The following is a 15,976-nucleotide window of genomic DNA, read 5'->3' on the forward strand; positions in this document are numbered from 1 at the left end:
TATCATGCAGTGTTAAGGGGAAAATGTATTGAATCTGCTTTGATGTGCTATAAAATGTGTGCTCTGCCATGTATCCAGCCCTCTTTTTACAATTCATAAACATCTATCAAACATAATTGTTTCAAAGATGTTGTAATTAATGTTCCCACATGTACTCATGGTTAATATTTACTTTAGTGAGTCACTCAAAACGGTGGACCTCGTCTCTGATCGTTTGCGCATGCGCGAAATGAATGCCACGTACTGGTTGACGTTCACAGGTTGGAGATCACTTCCTGATGCTGGTACCCGGGTCAGGCTAGGCTAGCCGACTGATTTGATTCTCACGGTGTGGGGAAACCGGTGAAACACAACGTGGTCAAGTTGTCGGATTCGGGTAATTTACATTATTTTATTCAGAGTCCAGATAAGGTGTTGTTTTGTTTTTAGCAGGTAGCCTCGATCGCTACGTGGGTGGTGTGCTCGCTAGTCAGCTGAGTGGTTAGCCGCTAACTGGGCTGCTCCTCTACGCAGGGTGCCACTAGCTTGTCTATTCAGTGGTCGAGACCGCTTTTTTATTCAAGTTAAAAAACATATATTTTCATTTTTGTCTTTTTTAAACAATAACTTAATATGTTAACTGTGTCTGAATTAAAATAAGGTTTGTTTAACTGAATTTATGGTACCATTGCTATCACAAGTTAAGAGAACGTAGCACAGGAAACCGCTTTTTGCTTTATGATTGTTATTAGGTGACATTAACGTTAATAACGGTAGCTAACTGAAATTACCCAAGCACGTCATTAATTTTTATTCGGTATATTTTAGTTTACGTTGTTGACATTGACTGAAAGCATAAACAGGCCTAGCAAACGTTAGCAGTCCACAGATTCCTGTTATTGGGCCACTGACAGATGACTGCGATTGATCTTCTTATACAAATAACGTAATCTGGACTCTTTTTAAGACATTACTCATTTAATTCGAATGCAGCAGCCGATCATTTGGTAGAGAGGTAGAATGGAAATTAAAATGTTTCCCCCAGTAAATAAAACTTCAGCTAAATCCTAAACGTTAGCTACCACCCAATCCCTAGCATCCAGCCAATTACTCATCTGCCCAACACAGTCAAACCCGTAGTTTTTCTGAAATGACATGCATGGTTGTGACGTCATAATGTATAGGCCAGATCATCAACAAGTAACGTCATTATGTTGTTATCAAACCAGTACTCCGCACGTCCAGTGACTCGGAGCCGACGCGCACCCATTCATATGAATGACAGTAACAGTTACGGTATTTGCATTCTGAGCACATATAGATAGTTTCACCATCTTAGCAAGTACTGCAAATAATCACTTGACATATTTTTAAGTAGAATCTTAACATGGGTTGATACTTTATTTCACTTATCAGAACGATTGATTGATATTTTAGACCAGAAGTTAAACGGTAACACGGAAGGCTGTAACCCTTCCGTTGATTAATATATAGCCCTTAAACCCTGCAATTTAAGTTGAACTGTGTGTCATGTACCATCTGTATCTTCATCATTGAATTTAGATTATATTATCAGATTACAATTTTTTATGGTTAATGTCGTTCCTAAATTGAAGGAAACTTTTGGATTAGTAAAAAAGAAGTTCTGTTTTCGTAAGTATTATAATAACATAACATTTTTAAGAAGCTGCAGAAGCTCTCCCATCATGGAAGAGTTGCTAGATGAATTGAACCTGTAGAATTTTTTTTAAATATAGTAACTACATTTACGTTATAAATAACCTTGTTAGCCAATATTTTCCCCAGAGCGTCATTCTATTTTCACAGATCCATTCTAATGATGTCTTGGTTAAATTGTAATTATAAATGAATTTTGATTATATTGATTTATTTAATGCCCCAACATTATTCTAAATGTAAAATGCACATTTAAGTGACCATCAACCACAATTTTGTAGTTGAAGTAGCATTCAACATTTTTATTGTCAATTCTTAGAATTAAAGCCATACTTCTTTTACTAATATATGGTTTAAAAAATTTCATTTTTCTTCATTAAGAATGAGAGAAGAAAAGCTAGAAAAACAGGCATGTTATTCAGACAGTTGTTTTTTAAAGCTATCTGTCCTCTTATGTGTGAAGTGTTGGGAGCAGAAGAGGTCAGACGGCACCATGAACGGCCAGCTGGACCTGAGCGGGAAGCTCATCATCAAAGCCCAGTTGGGTGACGACATCAGACGCATCCCTATTCATAATGAAGACATTACTTATGATGAGCTGGTGCTCATGATGCAGCGTGTCTTCAGGGGAAAGCTGCAAAGCAATGACGAAGTTACCATCAAATACAAGGATGAAGGTAAGTAGGGACACACCATCAATCCTAATTTGTTTTACCAATGAAAGTCTTTTTTTTTTTTGTAAGCTTGTTTGTTCATGACGCACATGCTAATTATTTAAAAAGTCATATTACTACTTAACCATGTCCTTCCGCTAAATGTTTTTTGGTCATTCTTTACAAATGTACTTTGTTAGAAAACATTTCCCTTACAATGAATAATGTGATCTCTTCCCTCTTTCTAGATGATGACCTGATCACTATTTTTGACAGCTCCGACTTATCTTTTGCCATCCAGTGCAGTAGAATACTCAAACTGACTTTGTTTGGTAAGATATTGAATCATTTATCTTTTTGCCTTTTTATCAACATTAAAAAGGAATCCATACATTTTAGATATTTACTTAAATCCTGTGACAACATGGAGAAGTGTAGACTAGGTCGTCTCTCATCAGCTGTTGCAGTAACCCGTCACCGGAGGGCAGTCCAGCTTATGTTTCAGACAAAACACATCAGCTCATCTCTTCAAATCTACGTGGTCTGCACCCGCCCATCCATCCATCCATCCATTTTCTTCCGCGTAATCCACCGAAGAGCTGGAGCCTATCTCAACTGGCCCCTTTCTGGAAAACTTGAAGTGACATTATTGTGTTTTTGGAGCATCAGACACATGAAACATTGGGCATAGACTGATATATTTAAATTCTTTTTGTGCCAGTTATACTGGTTCCTAATTTTAATGTTAAATTTGTCCCAGCCCGGTTAAATCAACACAGGAGATTAGCCCTGTGGCAGTGACATCAAGTACAAGAGACTTAATTAAATTCCCTAATTGGTTTGCCTCATCCTAGTATTGTGAACAACAACCACAACATTTGTTATAGGTGTTTTTTGTTTTTTTTAAAGTTTTGATAATTTTACAAATTAATACAAATAATGCTTAATGGCTGCCGTCACTTTGTACCAACTGATCTCCTTCGCTCCACACATTTATCGGTGTTTTCTATCTGTTCTTGACCGATCACTGCGCTCAGAGCCAAACCGTGTTGGCTCGCAGGTGAGCTCTGACATACGCAAACTTTGTTGCATCTTGAGCTGCCACATCTTCTCGTCTTCCTCATCCTTTGTTCCGTAACTGGATCAGTCTTCATGACGCTAAATTTCATGATTAGAAGTCTGATTTTCACTGATGAGCTCTGCCAGACTGTCCCTCAGTTCTCCACTTTGAAAAACGTGATTGTCGTCTATAGGTATCAATGGCAGCTAGTGAGCTCACGTATGGACTAAAACGGAGTGGTCATTTAATGGATGTGTTTAGTTCATGTAATCTATCCTCACCCAAATAAACTCCCATCTCCAGGATGAAATGCTTGCATGCGTCATTTTGCACATGTGCCCAAGTGGTACTCCACATGTGGACCTTTCAACAGTGATGATAAAATGCCAGATGGATCACTCCCACAAAATTTGCTTGCCCCTTTCAAGAGGGTAAACCTTAATGTTGAGCCCTGCTCATCTGACATACCATCTGGGAGAGTTTAGTTTCAATCATGGTTAAAAACTACGTGCCCTTATAAAGCCATATACGCAGCATGATCTCAATCTTACAATGTCAAAATACAACATTGTGTTTTCACTGATTCTATCTCCTGGCAGGCCTTTTTTACATTACATGTGTTTTTGTTTTTGTCAATGAATTGTGTTTCTCTTAAATGCTTTTCTTTTAAAGCCTGGACAGCATCCTTATGTTAAGAAGCTGGATAGACCAAATTGTGTTTTGGAGAATTCTCCATCCCGAGTAGCATGTTACAAATCAATTCATCAAATTTAGATGCAAAATTCCATACTTGCTATAAAATTATAAATACAGGAACTCACTCTACTCGAGTCTGTAATGACGTGATGTTTTCTATTGCGTTTTCTATCATGTGGAGTCTGTGTTCTTGGACATGTGTTGGAGGAGCCTCATGACACCATACATCTCTGCAGCACTCAAACAAAGAAATGTGTGTGACAGAGGAATGCCTGCCGTTTTTAATTCCTACAATACTTCTTGTGCGGTGGAATTTCTACCCTCAATGCAAACTTATGTTTACTGCAAAGATAAAAAACCAAAAGACAGTAGAGTGACCCATGTGAGGCAGGTCACTCTACTGTCTTGATTGTGATTACTTCCTTTCTTATCAACAGTTTGGCTGCATGATGCCAGAACTTCTCCTTTGTTCAGCAATCGTGACACATCAGTGACCTTTTGCTCGGCGTTTACAGGCTTTGTTGTTCATTGAATGCCTAATTGTCAGTGTGTGATTATGAAGCTGATTGTGAGTGTCTTAATGGATTCAGTCATGTGATCAGTGACGCCTTTAAACTCAAGTATCAACAGTGTGGAGCCAGCAGAATAGCAACAGATCATCATAATGTATTCCTATTCATTGAAGTATAAACAGCTTCTACTGAACAACAAACTGGGCGGCACGGTAGCGCAGTGGGTAGCGCTGTCGCCTCACGGCAGGTCCGAGTTCGAGTCCCACTCTGTGCGGAGTTTGCATGTTCTCCCCATGTCTGCGTTTGTTCTCTTCGGGTTCTCCGGCTTCCTCCCATCTCCAAAAGCATGCGCTTGAGGTTGATTGGCCGGTCCCAAATTGCCCGTAGGAGTGAGTGAGTGTGTGTGTGCATGGTTGTTCGTCTTTGTGTGGCTCTGCGGTGCACTGGCGTCGTGCCCGGAGTGTCCCCCGCCTCACGCCCTGTGTCAGCTGAGTTAGGCTCCAGCTCCCCGTGACCCGCTGCGGCGGATGAAGCAGTAGAAAATGAATGAATGAAAATGAATGAACAACAAACTGACCCATTCAAGCTTCCAGTCTATTTGTTTTACTGTAACAGATGTTACTGTATAATATAGTGTTATTTTATATTAATGACCTACTTTAACACTTTTAAACTTAGCTTTATTTCCCATAATTTCCCAAAGGAATTAATGTCATAATAGAACATTTAATTTTTTTTTCAGTATAAAATCAACATGCCTCTGCATGGTTGTAGTTTATTGTCAGCTGTTCCGTACTAATACTATATCCTGGAAGTGTAAGGCTCTCAAAAACAAAGAACAAGGACCAGTCAAGTCAAGATGCTAGATCAAGAATGGAATTTTTTAAAAAAGATTCTTAATTCAGTGTCGTATGTGGTATCTTCCCGACAGTGAATGGTCAGCCGCGGCCTTTGGAGTCCAGTCAGGTGAAGTACCTGCGCAGGGAGCTCATCGAGCTCAGGAATAAAGTCAACAACCTCCTGGACAGCCTGGAGCCCCCCACAGAGCCTGGTCTGTCTGCCACAGCACCAGATAGTGGTAAACACATTCACACACCTGCATCACAGTGCTGGCACTAAATATTATCTTATCAGACATATATCATAATCCACACGTGTTGTGAATGTTATAGAGTGGTAATAGGAAATATGACATGCTTATAGTGTAGCAGCAAAATGTCATGTTCAGTATGTATTTAAGTCTTAGTTCTAAAAGAACATTTTGTATCCATGTCAAAGTGGTTGGCCTATTTTATGTTAAAATAAGTCATTATTTAAAATCATTGTAAATAAACCTTTAAACTGTCTAACACTGATGGCCTCAAAGTTTAGAATCTGTTAAAATTCATGCCCAGTAATAATGTTTGCGTGTTTGTGTTGCGTCAAAAAATGTATTTGTGCATTTTTTTTATACAAGAACGTCTGATTCCTGATAAATGACTGAAAACTCCAACATCTAAATATAAGATGAAATTACTTTTCATCTTTGAATCCTGTTTACCAACAATTTAAAGTTCTGAATTTATTCCTAAGACAGTGGCATGTGTTCCCTCATGCTATGTCCACATGTTTGATGGATTTTTTTGTTTGAGATATTGCTGACGTTCTCTCTTAGTTATCTCCATCCCTCTGATGGGAGTCACATGGCCCCTTCAACAAATAACAGTTGTTCACATTCCACACAATCGCTCTAACGATTGTAAGATCCACAGAGATGATGACACGAGGCTGAGACAGATTTTCTGTGTCAGTTAATTTGGGAATAATTTATTAATTTATTTTATGTGAAGGGATTTCTGGATTTATATACTCTATTTGCAACATTAATTACATTCAGCAACATATATTCTGTCTGACTTCACTGTGGACACGTGTACACTACTGATGACCTGCTGTATGTAATTCACTGAATGGACAAGTGCATACCTTTATGTGTTTCGAGTAGAAGAACAACATGGACAACGCCTGTGCAAACAAAATGATTTTTTTACTCATCTGCAGAGACAAAATCAATGTCTTTCATGAGGGGCAGGTCCGTGTTTCAGAACCCTCTACTGGAAATTTTTCTCATGACAAATCTTTTAATAATAGTGTATCATTGTTACGTTTTGTCTGTGTCTCTGCTGCTGATGTTTTTAAGAATCAGTGGATGGACGTGAAGGAAAAGTGGTGGCTTCAGACCCCACTAACAAACAGGCCACCCCAGTCAGCGCAGCCAGCATGTCAGCCTTTGACCCCTTGAAAAACCAGGATGAGGTCAACAAGAATGTCATCTCTGCTTTTGGCCTGAGCGAGGACCAGGCCCCGGGTACTGAACGACGTTCGCCTGCAGAAAAGTGAAACCATGTTGATGTTTGTGTTTCAGTCATAACAGAATTCATGTGTCTTCTGTGTCTCCCTCTCTGTAGCTCCTCCAGCTGTTGCACCAGAGGACCGCTCAGGAACACCTGACAGCATTACCTCCTCCTCATCTGCACCCCCTCAGCCAGTAGTGCCCCCCCAGCCACAGGCTCCCTATCCAGGGGTGCAGCAGGGACACCCAGCTGGTATGGATGGTAAGACACATAAAATCCCCAGATAGTCGCTATACAGCACATAACTGGTGAACAGAGACACACACAGTGAAAACAGATTTGTGTGTGTGTGTGTGTGTGTGTGTGTGTGTGTGTGTGTCTGTCTGTGTGTCTGTCTGTGTGTGTGTGTGTGTGTTTGTGTTTAAGAGTGACCACAGGAAGTTGACTACCTGATTTAACAATAATGCTTTCATTCACATTAATGGTGGGAAAAAAACATGACCACTGACATGTGTTGCAGATTGAAGCAGATTAAATGCTTCAATCTCCAATTCCCAATAATTGAAGGTTAGGATGACTTCAATCTCAACTGTGATCAAAACTTAATAATTCCATCCTGTATAACAAGAGTCTAATTTTGCATTTATATAAAGCAGACAGAGATCAAAGAATGAGAATGCTGGTGAGAAAATGCGTTTAAAGATGACAACAACATGCTTGTGAAACCTCAGCGAGTTTACATCTGCGAAAGAAAAGTATCTGTTGCTACAAAACATGTCGTAGCGAACCTCTCACACATGAAGAAATCTCTGTATCAGATGGGCAGATGTGCGTTTGGTGTGAAATGTTTATTTAAGAATTGGACCTTATTCTCATGACTCCTTCCTGAGGCATGCTCAGAGGTCAGTAGAGCTACAGCCAACGGTCTCTTTGTTCCAATCAACATCATTTTCCCATCTTTTTTTTTTTTCTTTTCTGTGAGACCCCAGCCGTTTGTTTGTCCAGTGAGCTCAGCAGGCTCACAGCCGACCTCTTACCTCCACTGGAGTGAAATGAATCCCCTGATCCTCTGTTCTGTGGGTCCAGCAGCCACTCCTGGCTCCATCACACAATCCTTTGCCTTTGTTAAACTCCCACTAATTATCAAGTGTCAATATCAGTGCCAGTTTTACCAGTGTTTAAAAAAAAAAGCCAAATGAATCATTTATGATTGTACCTTCTCTCGTCATGCGCTCTTCACACGTCGTCACCCCATTTTATATGCCAGGAAGAAGAAGAGCTAAACCATGTTAATGGAAAACACCAGTTTGCCAAGTCTTTGCATTTGTATTCAGGCATTCAGTGGAAAACCTGAATAACAAGGAAAGAAAAAAGTTCCCATGTTTTGGAAACATAGAAAATATGTGCAATGACATCACTTTTAAGTAAGCTATCACGGATTACATGTCATGCTGCTCCGATGTCAATAAGCGTAACATAATGCTTCAGACATCCTTGGATATCTGGAGGTTACCGTGTGGAAGAAAAACCGTTGATGGCAAATCATTGAAAGTATTTCAGAGGCAATGGAGGCCATCCTGTCTATGAGCACGTACGCAGTCTGGACAGTCAGGGGTAATAGAATGTAGTCACTGCCTCCAAACACACACTGGTCTGTCCGAAGGACAAATCCGTGTCCTGATGAAGGCAGTTTGCCCTGACGTGAGGCTATTAGAACACGTCAGCCTCCGTTCAACGGCTGCATCTTGTACTTGTTACCCCTGCATGCTGCTTTCTAGCCCCGAGGCAGTTCTTACTGCTCTTACCTCCGTGGACACGTTCAGCTTCTGGTGTTGATCACTTTCATTCTAGTGGGTGCAGATGTTGAGACTGCTCTGTGTTTCTATCTAATATACAAGCGTCTCCATGACGATAGACACTCAATTTCCAATCATTTACTTCATGCGTCCTGGATAGTCGCCTGATCTGAAAAAAAGCTATGAGATTGAATGTTACTTTACTCCGTGGTACACTGGATTTCGATTTGCATGAAGCTCAGAAAAATAGTACACAACTGTAATATTTGGGATCCGCATTAATGTGGATAATTAAGTTTATATTTTCGCTATGGGCCCCTGAATATGAGTAACTCTGCTTCTTATTGGTTATTGGCTGTTACATTTAGTGGTTCTTGTGTTCCTGTACCCTCAGGTCAGGTGTACCAGCAGTACCAGGCTCCTGGGGGATACCCACCTCAGCAACCAGGTGGCCCGCCCCAGCAGCAGCAGTACGGAATGCAGTATCCTGGTAAGAGTAAACCTGGTGGGGTATTAAATAGAATAAAGACGTGTGTTGTGAATTAAGGTGGCTCCCGGTCCTCTCTTGCCTGACTTTAAGCGAGTCCTTCTTGTCCTCCCCCCTCTCTGTAGGATACAACACTCAGGCCGGAGCCCCTCAGCCTGGCCCGCCGCAGCCGCAGCAGCAGCAACAATTTCAGAACTACCCCCCTCCCACCTCCCAGGCTCCGGCACCAGGCCCGGCCCCTGCTCCAGGTTTCCAGGGTGGCCAGCAGCAGCCCCATCCGTCTCAGGGAGCCCAGCAGTATCCACCGGGAACCTTTCCTCCTCAAAACTATACCTCCCAGGGCTCCCAACCTGCCAACTACAGCATGCCTCCCAGCTCTCAGCCGGGTTCAGGATACCAACCCCGACCTGGATACACCCCGCCTCCTGGCAGCACCGTCACCCCTCCACCAGGAGCTGCAAACCCGTATGCCCGTAACCGGCCCCCGTACGGCCAGGGCTACGCTCAGCCGGGTCCTGGATACCGGTAAAAGAGGACAGTGGATGTTATGGATCCTCACACTGCCCTCGACACCCCTCCTCTCTATGTGGCTCCAACTGTTTGGTGTGAATGCAAGAAAAATAATCTGCTCTGCATCCACCTTCATACAAATATCAAGTCCAAATATGAAAGCAGAACCCCCCCCCCCCTCCCCCTGTCTGATGGTTCGTGTTTGAATGCTGTCTCGACAACATGCCGCTCTGTTCTGCCCCCCGGTGTCCATTCCTCGTGTTATTTTTCCCCTCTTCTCGTCGCCACCACCAACGTCTGCTCCGCCCCATCATGTCTTTCTAGTAAAAGTATACCCAGTCTGTACGATCTCATACGGAAGACAAGAACAGGCTGTTGCACAAGCTGTCTATTGTTATTTTAATGGTAACACTTCATTTTGTGAGAAAGATCTGCATCCGCATCGGCTTAGTTTGCTGCTGTGCACAGACGCTGAATGAAACGTTACCGGCCCTCATGTTGTCTGATTTTCTCTCTTCCTTTGTTTTAATTTCACCAACACTTTGGTAATAATGACGTGTTTGATGGAACTACCCCATGTTGGGAACACTAAGTGAAGAATTGTGGGAGGTGTAGATCACAGATCAGAGATGATGAAGGTATAGTTTATTTACTACTTATATCACCTCCAGTCAAGCTTGCTATTCCTTTTTATTCTATCACTGGTTTTTACTAATGAATTGATTCCACCTTTAAGTGAGTTTAGTTGTTTATGTATAAACTGTAACATCTTTTTTCTTGAACCTAATAAATGATTGAGACCCAGTTGGAGTCCATTTTTAGCTTGTTTTCCTAATGTTGAGTTGCTCTTGGCTTGACTCTGCCTTCTTTCACTCTCTCTTTCTCTCTGTCTGTGGTTTCTGAGTTCACGTCTCTGTTAAGGTTGGCTTCTCTCCTCATCCCTCATTTTCCCATTTGATTTTCCTCCCGGTGGGTTGTGGTTGGTTTGGCATGTGACATGCAAGTATATGGCTAATCATTCATGTCAACTTGTCTCTTTAAGTGAGAAGAATCGGGCACACATGCTTTGTTAACGATAAGTTTGGATTTGTATATTTGCTGTTGCTCTTAACCTGGTCTGCCAGGCTGAAGTCAGTCTTCTGATGGGTCCGTTTCAGCAACGTGTCTTTGTATTCCAGAAAATTTGCATCAGAATTTAAACACAAAACAGTTACTGTCCGCTATTCCTTATTCATCTTTTTTGGCAGATTCGCTTTGCTTTCAGCTTCATTACAGAGACTGATATCAACCAACTATGTGTTAAGAATGAAAATAGGAAAATGATTAGCCTGGCTCTCGAGTTTGATTTGCTGCTTCCAGATTTCCAGACTTTGTTCAAAGTTAAATCACTCTGCTTCATATTTTCCATAGAGATAGATATGTTAATGTAAATCATCTTTGGAAGAACGGGATTAAGCAAAGGTTTTATAACAAGTCAAACTTTTTCATGAAGTCAATTGAAAAAACATCGGTAAACAAATTTACATTTTATTTCTGAAAACATACATGGTACATCAAAAATATTCCACAATACTGACAGATGCGAAAAACACTTCATTTTTCTCTTTTCTCATTTATAGCTTTTACACTGTACATTTTTGTGGGAAATCTGAACACAAAAACATGTTTTTTGCATATGCAATCTCCACATTGAAGCTGGAGTTTATAAATTTAAGAAATGTGTTTATATCTTTAATTAAATATATCAAGGCTGCACAAGCGTCACAAATACATAAATCCTATGTTTACAATTTATCCCAAAAAAACTTTGGGATTGAGCTTTGGCTGCCTTACAATGGAACAATCAAGCTAAAACTTCAATTCTTTTTCCCAAAATATATGGAACTACATGATCCCTGGTTCACAAATGGTCTTTTACACAATATACAAATATGAGAAGTTTAATGCTGTGCAAACTGCAACTGCTAATGATCCCTTAAGGCCAGCAGAAGGTCGATTCTGCATGTCTGTGTGTACTTGTGTTTTATATCATCCAAATGTACAATGACATGATGATGGGCCCCTCTCTGTACACTGGGCAGTGTTTGCTCACCAACATGCAAGCATTTAGAACAATTTGTTCTTTCTCATCTCAAAATGCAGAGCACAATCAGCATATTCAGTAAGAATCCCTTTGATAAATAATATCACACAAGTTATTACACCTTGGGAGCCAGCTTCCCAACATTTTCTTCATGATTATACTGTATTCAGCATTTTGTTTCGCACAAAATTCTGCATTCTTTTGTCTGTTGTGACATTTGTGATATAAATACTGAAAGGAACATCTAAGTTACAAATGTTCTCAACTCTAAGTCTTGTTCAGGTTCAGATCTGGGAGTGTTGGCTGTGTTGAAACAGACAGACCTCGCGTACAGTATCCATGGTAACATGGAAGAAAGACCCACCCTCTTTCAGACAAAGTCAAGCATCTTCTTGTTCCCCAGTAGAGAGGAATTCATCTTTCCTGGACAGCCTTGTGGGGTCTTACCACTTCCCAGGAATGGATTTTCCACACTCATACCATCCTACGTATGGAATACGCGTTGCCCCTCCAATTTCTCCAAAGGTGACGGGTTCGTGCCTCGACGCCCTGTAAAACCCTGTTGTGAAGAAGCATCAGAAAAAAGAGAATAAACAAAACTACTGATATGAAATGGTCGGTGGATATCTTAAAGTACCCTTAATGCTTGGTAAGTCTTCAACAGGCGTATGGATACCAGTCCGACCATCCAGATGGGAGTCCACAAACTGGCAGTGGTCCTCACCGTACCCTGACAGATCTCCAATGTTGTGGAACTTCCCTGCAGACAAAGCAAAACCAGAATGGGTGTGAAATCATATTCAGCTTGACAGAAAACAACTATCACATGTCATGTAGCTTCCATCAGGAATTGAAGTTATTGGAGGTTACTGACCAAAGTTGAGACACCAGTTTAATACTATTACTGGTGATCACAGGAGCAAGGCAATAAAAAGATCAGTTCTATGCTGAAATAGCTCATCCATCACTCAGTGTTTATAACCCAGAATGTGTTGATGCATCAGTGAAGGAGGCCCACTGTAAAGAATGAATGTTTTTTGTTCCAGAAAACCTCCAAACTTCCCGTGTGTGTCAGCGCTGTTGTGGCAGCACTTTCATGTGGTCTGACAGGACATGTCAGTATCTCCTCTGTGTCTTAAAACCTTAATAAATTTTAATTCTTTAATGGTCATATATTTACCCCCAAAATAGCCCTCTATTTTTTAGCAAACAGTTTAAAACACATAAAAGGGGACAAGAAAGAAGCCGTCACCCATGAAATGTCTCCCATTCAGTGAAATAATAATGAAGGAAATATGAGTACACAGGAATTCTATGCAGATATTTCTGATGACTCATTAAGAGGTTGTTTTGAGGCTTTAACTACACTAATCCATAATTTAATGTAATTCTAATTATAATGGGGCTACTCTGGGAAACGCAATGGTCTACTTGCATATCAGAGAAGAGTGTACTATTGGCCTCTGCAGAGTTGTACGCTCTCTGAATGCCCCTCTAGCTCAGTGTAAAATTACCATTTAGAGAGTCACTCAGGTAGATCTGATATCTCAGGGAGTTGCAGAGCTGGATTCCCACAAACTTTCGGTACCACGTTCTCTTCACAAACATCATCCCATTGCATTCAGAGTAGGCATCAGGCTGAAACGTGAACCCACTCCAGATGGCAGCTTTGCCTGTCAAGAATTCATTAAAAGTAAATAAATGAAAGTATTGAAGTGGCTATAATCTATGTATTTGTGCTATTGACAGTTTAACACTCAAAAATTTTGCTAAAAGATACTTAAAAAAAACAATATTTACTTGTAACTTGTTCACTGACTCGCGGATCCGCTGCATGGAGAAAGTTGGGAGTGAAAATCATTGATAAAACAACAAATCATAAGCAAAGTATATAAAATGAACCAATTCAGAGCTCATTTTTACATTCTTTTTGATTCAGTACAAACAGGAGCAGGAGCAAGAACAGGAGGACAAGTTGGCAAAGCCTCTCCCCATGGTGTTTTATCAGCTCAGGGCGACACTTCATTCATTCAGTCATTCTTATTCTGCAACCGTTTATCCTGCGTAGGGTTGCAGGCGGCTGGAGCAAATCCCGGTTGCACTTAATGATGGGTGACATTTTGGTTTGTTCAGAGGACTCCGGTTGCCAGGTGGATGATACGCCACTAATAAAATGAGCCTCAGAGGACATCTGGTGAGATGAAGAGCCCCTGGAGTGTTAATCAGTCAGACCCATGTTGAAATCATTAGACAACCGATTAATAGACCTCCTTCAGAGATACAAAGCAGTACTAATCACGTCCTGATCATTAGCGGCACACACACAGTGGTAACATCATGCAACAAATTAACCTCTTCAGTCAGTGCAAACATGTCAGTTTGTAGACTTTAACAGTAAATGGTTTGTAAACCTTGCCTGATTCTGTGTTGAAAGACACAGGATCACTGGAGGGACCGGTTCCCAGCTCATTCTTTGGTGTTACTTGAAATTCGTAACTGAAATAAAACAGAGAACAAAGGGATGAAAGATGTCTTGCAAGCTTTCAAGTATTTTCAGTCTAAATTTCACCCATCTTTAGAACTGGGAAATATAATATTGTCATTAATCTGAACAGATCTAATTAGAGAATCAATTAACCTGTCATATCCCAGACTTTCTGATATGTTGCGCAGCTTTGTTAGTTCTGTATGCTCAAAATGATTTACTGCAGAGGCTGGAAGAGAACAAGTAAATCTAAAGATATCTCTGCAGTGTCCACTGGCCTGTTTCCTCTTAACCAAAGCCCATAATGTGTAGGAAACTTGCAATTTGAAATATCTCTTTATACTATATTAATCCCCATAGGGAAAGTATTTTTTCCACTCTTATAAATCCACACACACATATGAACAGGACACACACACACACACACACACACACACACACACACACACACACATACACACACGCACACACACACAAGGGGGCTGCAAGCATGCAAATTAGTAGAGGATAATGGTAGAGCGTTGGGCAGCTATATAGCACCCAACGTACAGCTTCTGGGGGTCTTGCCTTGCTCAAGGGCACCTCGGTAGTGGCTCAGGAAGTGAACTGCCACCTTTCCAAGTACCAGATCACACTCCATACTTTTATATTCTGAATATATAAATGAATTTATCTTGACAATACTCAGTATAAATGTTATTTAGGTTGGTGTTCCATTTTCCACAAGATTTCTTTTATTGTCAGCATCACATACCTGCTTTCTGGTTTGAGATTCTCTACTGCTGTGTGTGTTTGGTTGGTCGTCACAACAGACACCTCCTCTCCATCGGGTCCCTTGGTGGTGGATACGACGTCATATTCTGACAAAGGAGCCAGGATGTCAGTCCATCTAATAACATTAATCCATATTTCAACGCTGTTGTTGATATGAGAACTTGAGGTGTGAATATTAAAGGTTTCTGAAGCATCCCAACATGATATACCTGTATGGCTCACAAAGTGGTTTCATTCATATCTGTACAGCTTGCTCTCACAAATGGTCACATCACAGTTGTGTCTTATACTTGTCTTATATCTATATCTACTTATATAACACTCTAAAACAGTCAAATATCATAATTACGTACCATACCTTTAGTTTCATTGTCAGATTTCTCCCAGTCAATAATGACGAAAGAAGAGCAGCCCTCCACGGTAACCACGGTGACGTTGGAGGGAGGTATGCGGGGGGGACTGGTGACATTCAAATCATTGCCCTCCTCTTCAGTGAAATAGCTGAGGGAAGAGGTGATAGAGCACGGCTCATCTGGCTTTTTATCCGTCTTGTAGATCACATGTGGAGCTGTAGAAGGGAACAGTAACAGCAGCTGTCATTCATTTACGCATACCCGCGGTACTGAAGAGTGTCGTCAGAGAGCTTCTGTTTTTCATGAGGATGTGGGTCTTTCTTTAGATGACAACCGGCCTTGACGAATTCTTACCTACAAAGCGCTTCTTGCCCATGATGTCTATGTCTGACGTGGGCACCGTACTGAATATCGAGCCGTTTTCACTCATGTCAAAAGGGCTGCCTGGAAAGGAACCAGGAGAAAGGAGGTGAAGCTAGTTTGATGGAGTCGCTGCGAGCTAACTCTAACCCAAACACCTGCTCTGGCCTGTGCTTGAGCGTTTTCATCCTTCTATCCTGCGGCTTCCTCACTAATAC

The 15,976-nt window shown here is 41.1% G+C and overlaps 2 protein-coding genes across 12 annotated transcripts in view; one reads left to right on the forward strand and one right to left on the reverse strand.

Moving 5' to 3' along the window:
• Positions 1 to 235: 235 nt before the first annotated feature.
• tfg (trafficking from ER to golgi regulator) lies at positions 236 to 10,507 on the forward strand. Of its 2 annotated transcripts, none has more exons than XM_068329843.1 (8): positions 236 to 376; positions 2,120 to 2,333; positions 2,558 to 2,641; positions 5,509 to 5,655; positions 6,757 to 6,924; positions 7,025 to 7,171; positions 9,101 to 9,196; positions 9,319 to 10,507. In XM_068329843.1, the coding sequence occupies exons 2-8, from the start codon at positions 2,150 to 2,152 to the stop codon at positions 9,720 to 9,722; spliced, it is 1,230 nt and encodes a 409-aa protein (XP_068185944.1). In that variant the 5' UTR covers positions 236 to 376; positions 2,120 to 2,149; the 3' UTR covers positions 9,723 to 10,507. The 2 variants fall into 2 exon arrangements, with proteins under 2 accessions (XP_068185944.1, XP_068185945.1); XM_068329844.1 differs by having other exon boundaries at positions 6,763 to 6,924.
• Positions 10,508 to 11,214: 707 nt separating this feature from the next.
• Positions 11,215 to 15,976, reverse strand: part of LOC137605521 (mucin-2) — a 38,093-nt gene continuing 33,331 nt past the window's right edge. For 6 of the 10 annotated variants that reach the window (XM_068330246.1, XM_068330253.1, XM_068330252.1 and 3 more), the window contains 8 exons: positions 15,753 to 15,842; positions 15,404 to 15,613; positions 15,026 to 15,131; positions 14,203 to 14,282; positions 13,587 to 13,616; positions 13,301 to 13,459; positions 12,424 to 12,546; positions 11,215 to 12,345 (listed from right to left, as the gene is read on the reverse strand). In XM_068330246.1, the coding sequence (XP_068186347.1) occupies positions 12,230 to 12,345; positions 12,424 to 12,546; positions 13,301 to 13,459; positions 13,587 to 13,616; positions 14,203 to 14,282; positions 15,026 to 15,131; positions 15,404 to 15,613; positions 15,753 to 15,842 (914 nt within the window). In that variant the 3' untranslated portion in view covers positions 11,215 to 12,229. Of the gene's footprint in view, positions 12,346 to 12,423; positions 12,547 to 13,300; positions 13,460 to 13,586; positions 13,617 to 13,711; positions 13,997 to 14,202; positions 14,283 to 15,025; positions 15,161 to 15,398; positions 15,614 to 15,752; positions 15,843 to 15,976 lie in introns of those variants that run through there. The other 4 variants (XR_011037753.1, XM_068330254.1, XM_068330255.1 and 1 more) reach the window with 4 other exon arrangements.

This window comes from Antennarius striatus, chromosome 12 (genome assembly GCF_040054535.1).
Source record: "Antennarius striatus isolate MH-2024 chromosome 12, ASM4005453v1, whole genome shotgun sequence".
Taxonomy (NCBI): domain Eukaryota; kingdom Metazoa; phylum Chordata; class Actinopteri; order Lophiiformes; family Antennariidae; genus Antennarius; species Antennarius striatus.

Excerpts from the sequence above, each read along its gene's own strand:
- tfg (XM_068329843.1), top strand. The coding sequence starts at position 2,150 with ATGAACGGCCAGCTGGACCTGAGCGGGAAGCTCATCATCAAAGCCCAG. Across the intron at positions 2,334-2,557 it reads CATCAAATACAAGGATGAAG|ATGATGACCTGATCACTATT; the intron begins GTAAGTAGGGAC and ends CCCTCTTTCTAG. Across the intron at positions 6,925-7,024 it reads GAGCGAGGACCAGGCCCCGG|CTCCTCCAGCTGTTGCACCA; the intron begins GTACTGAACGAC and ends CCCTCTCTGTAG.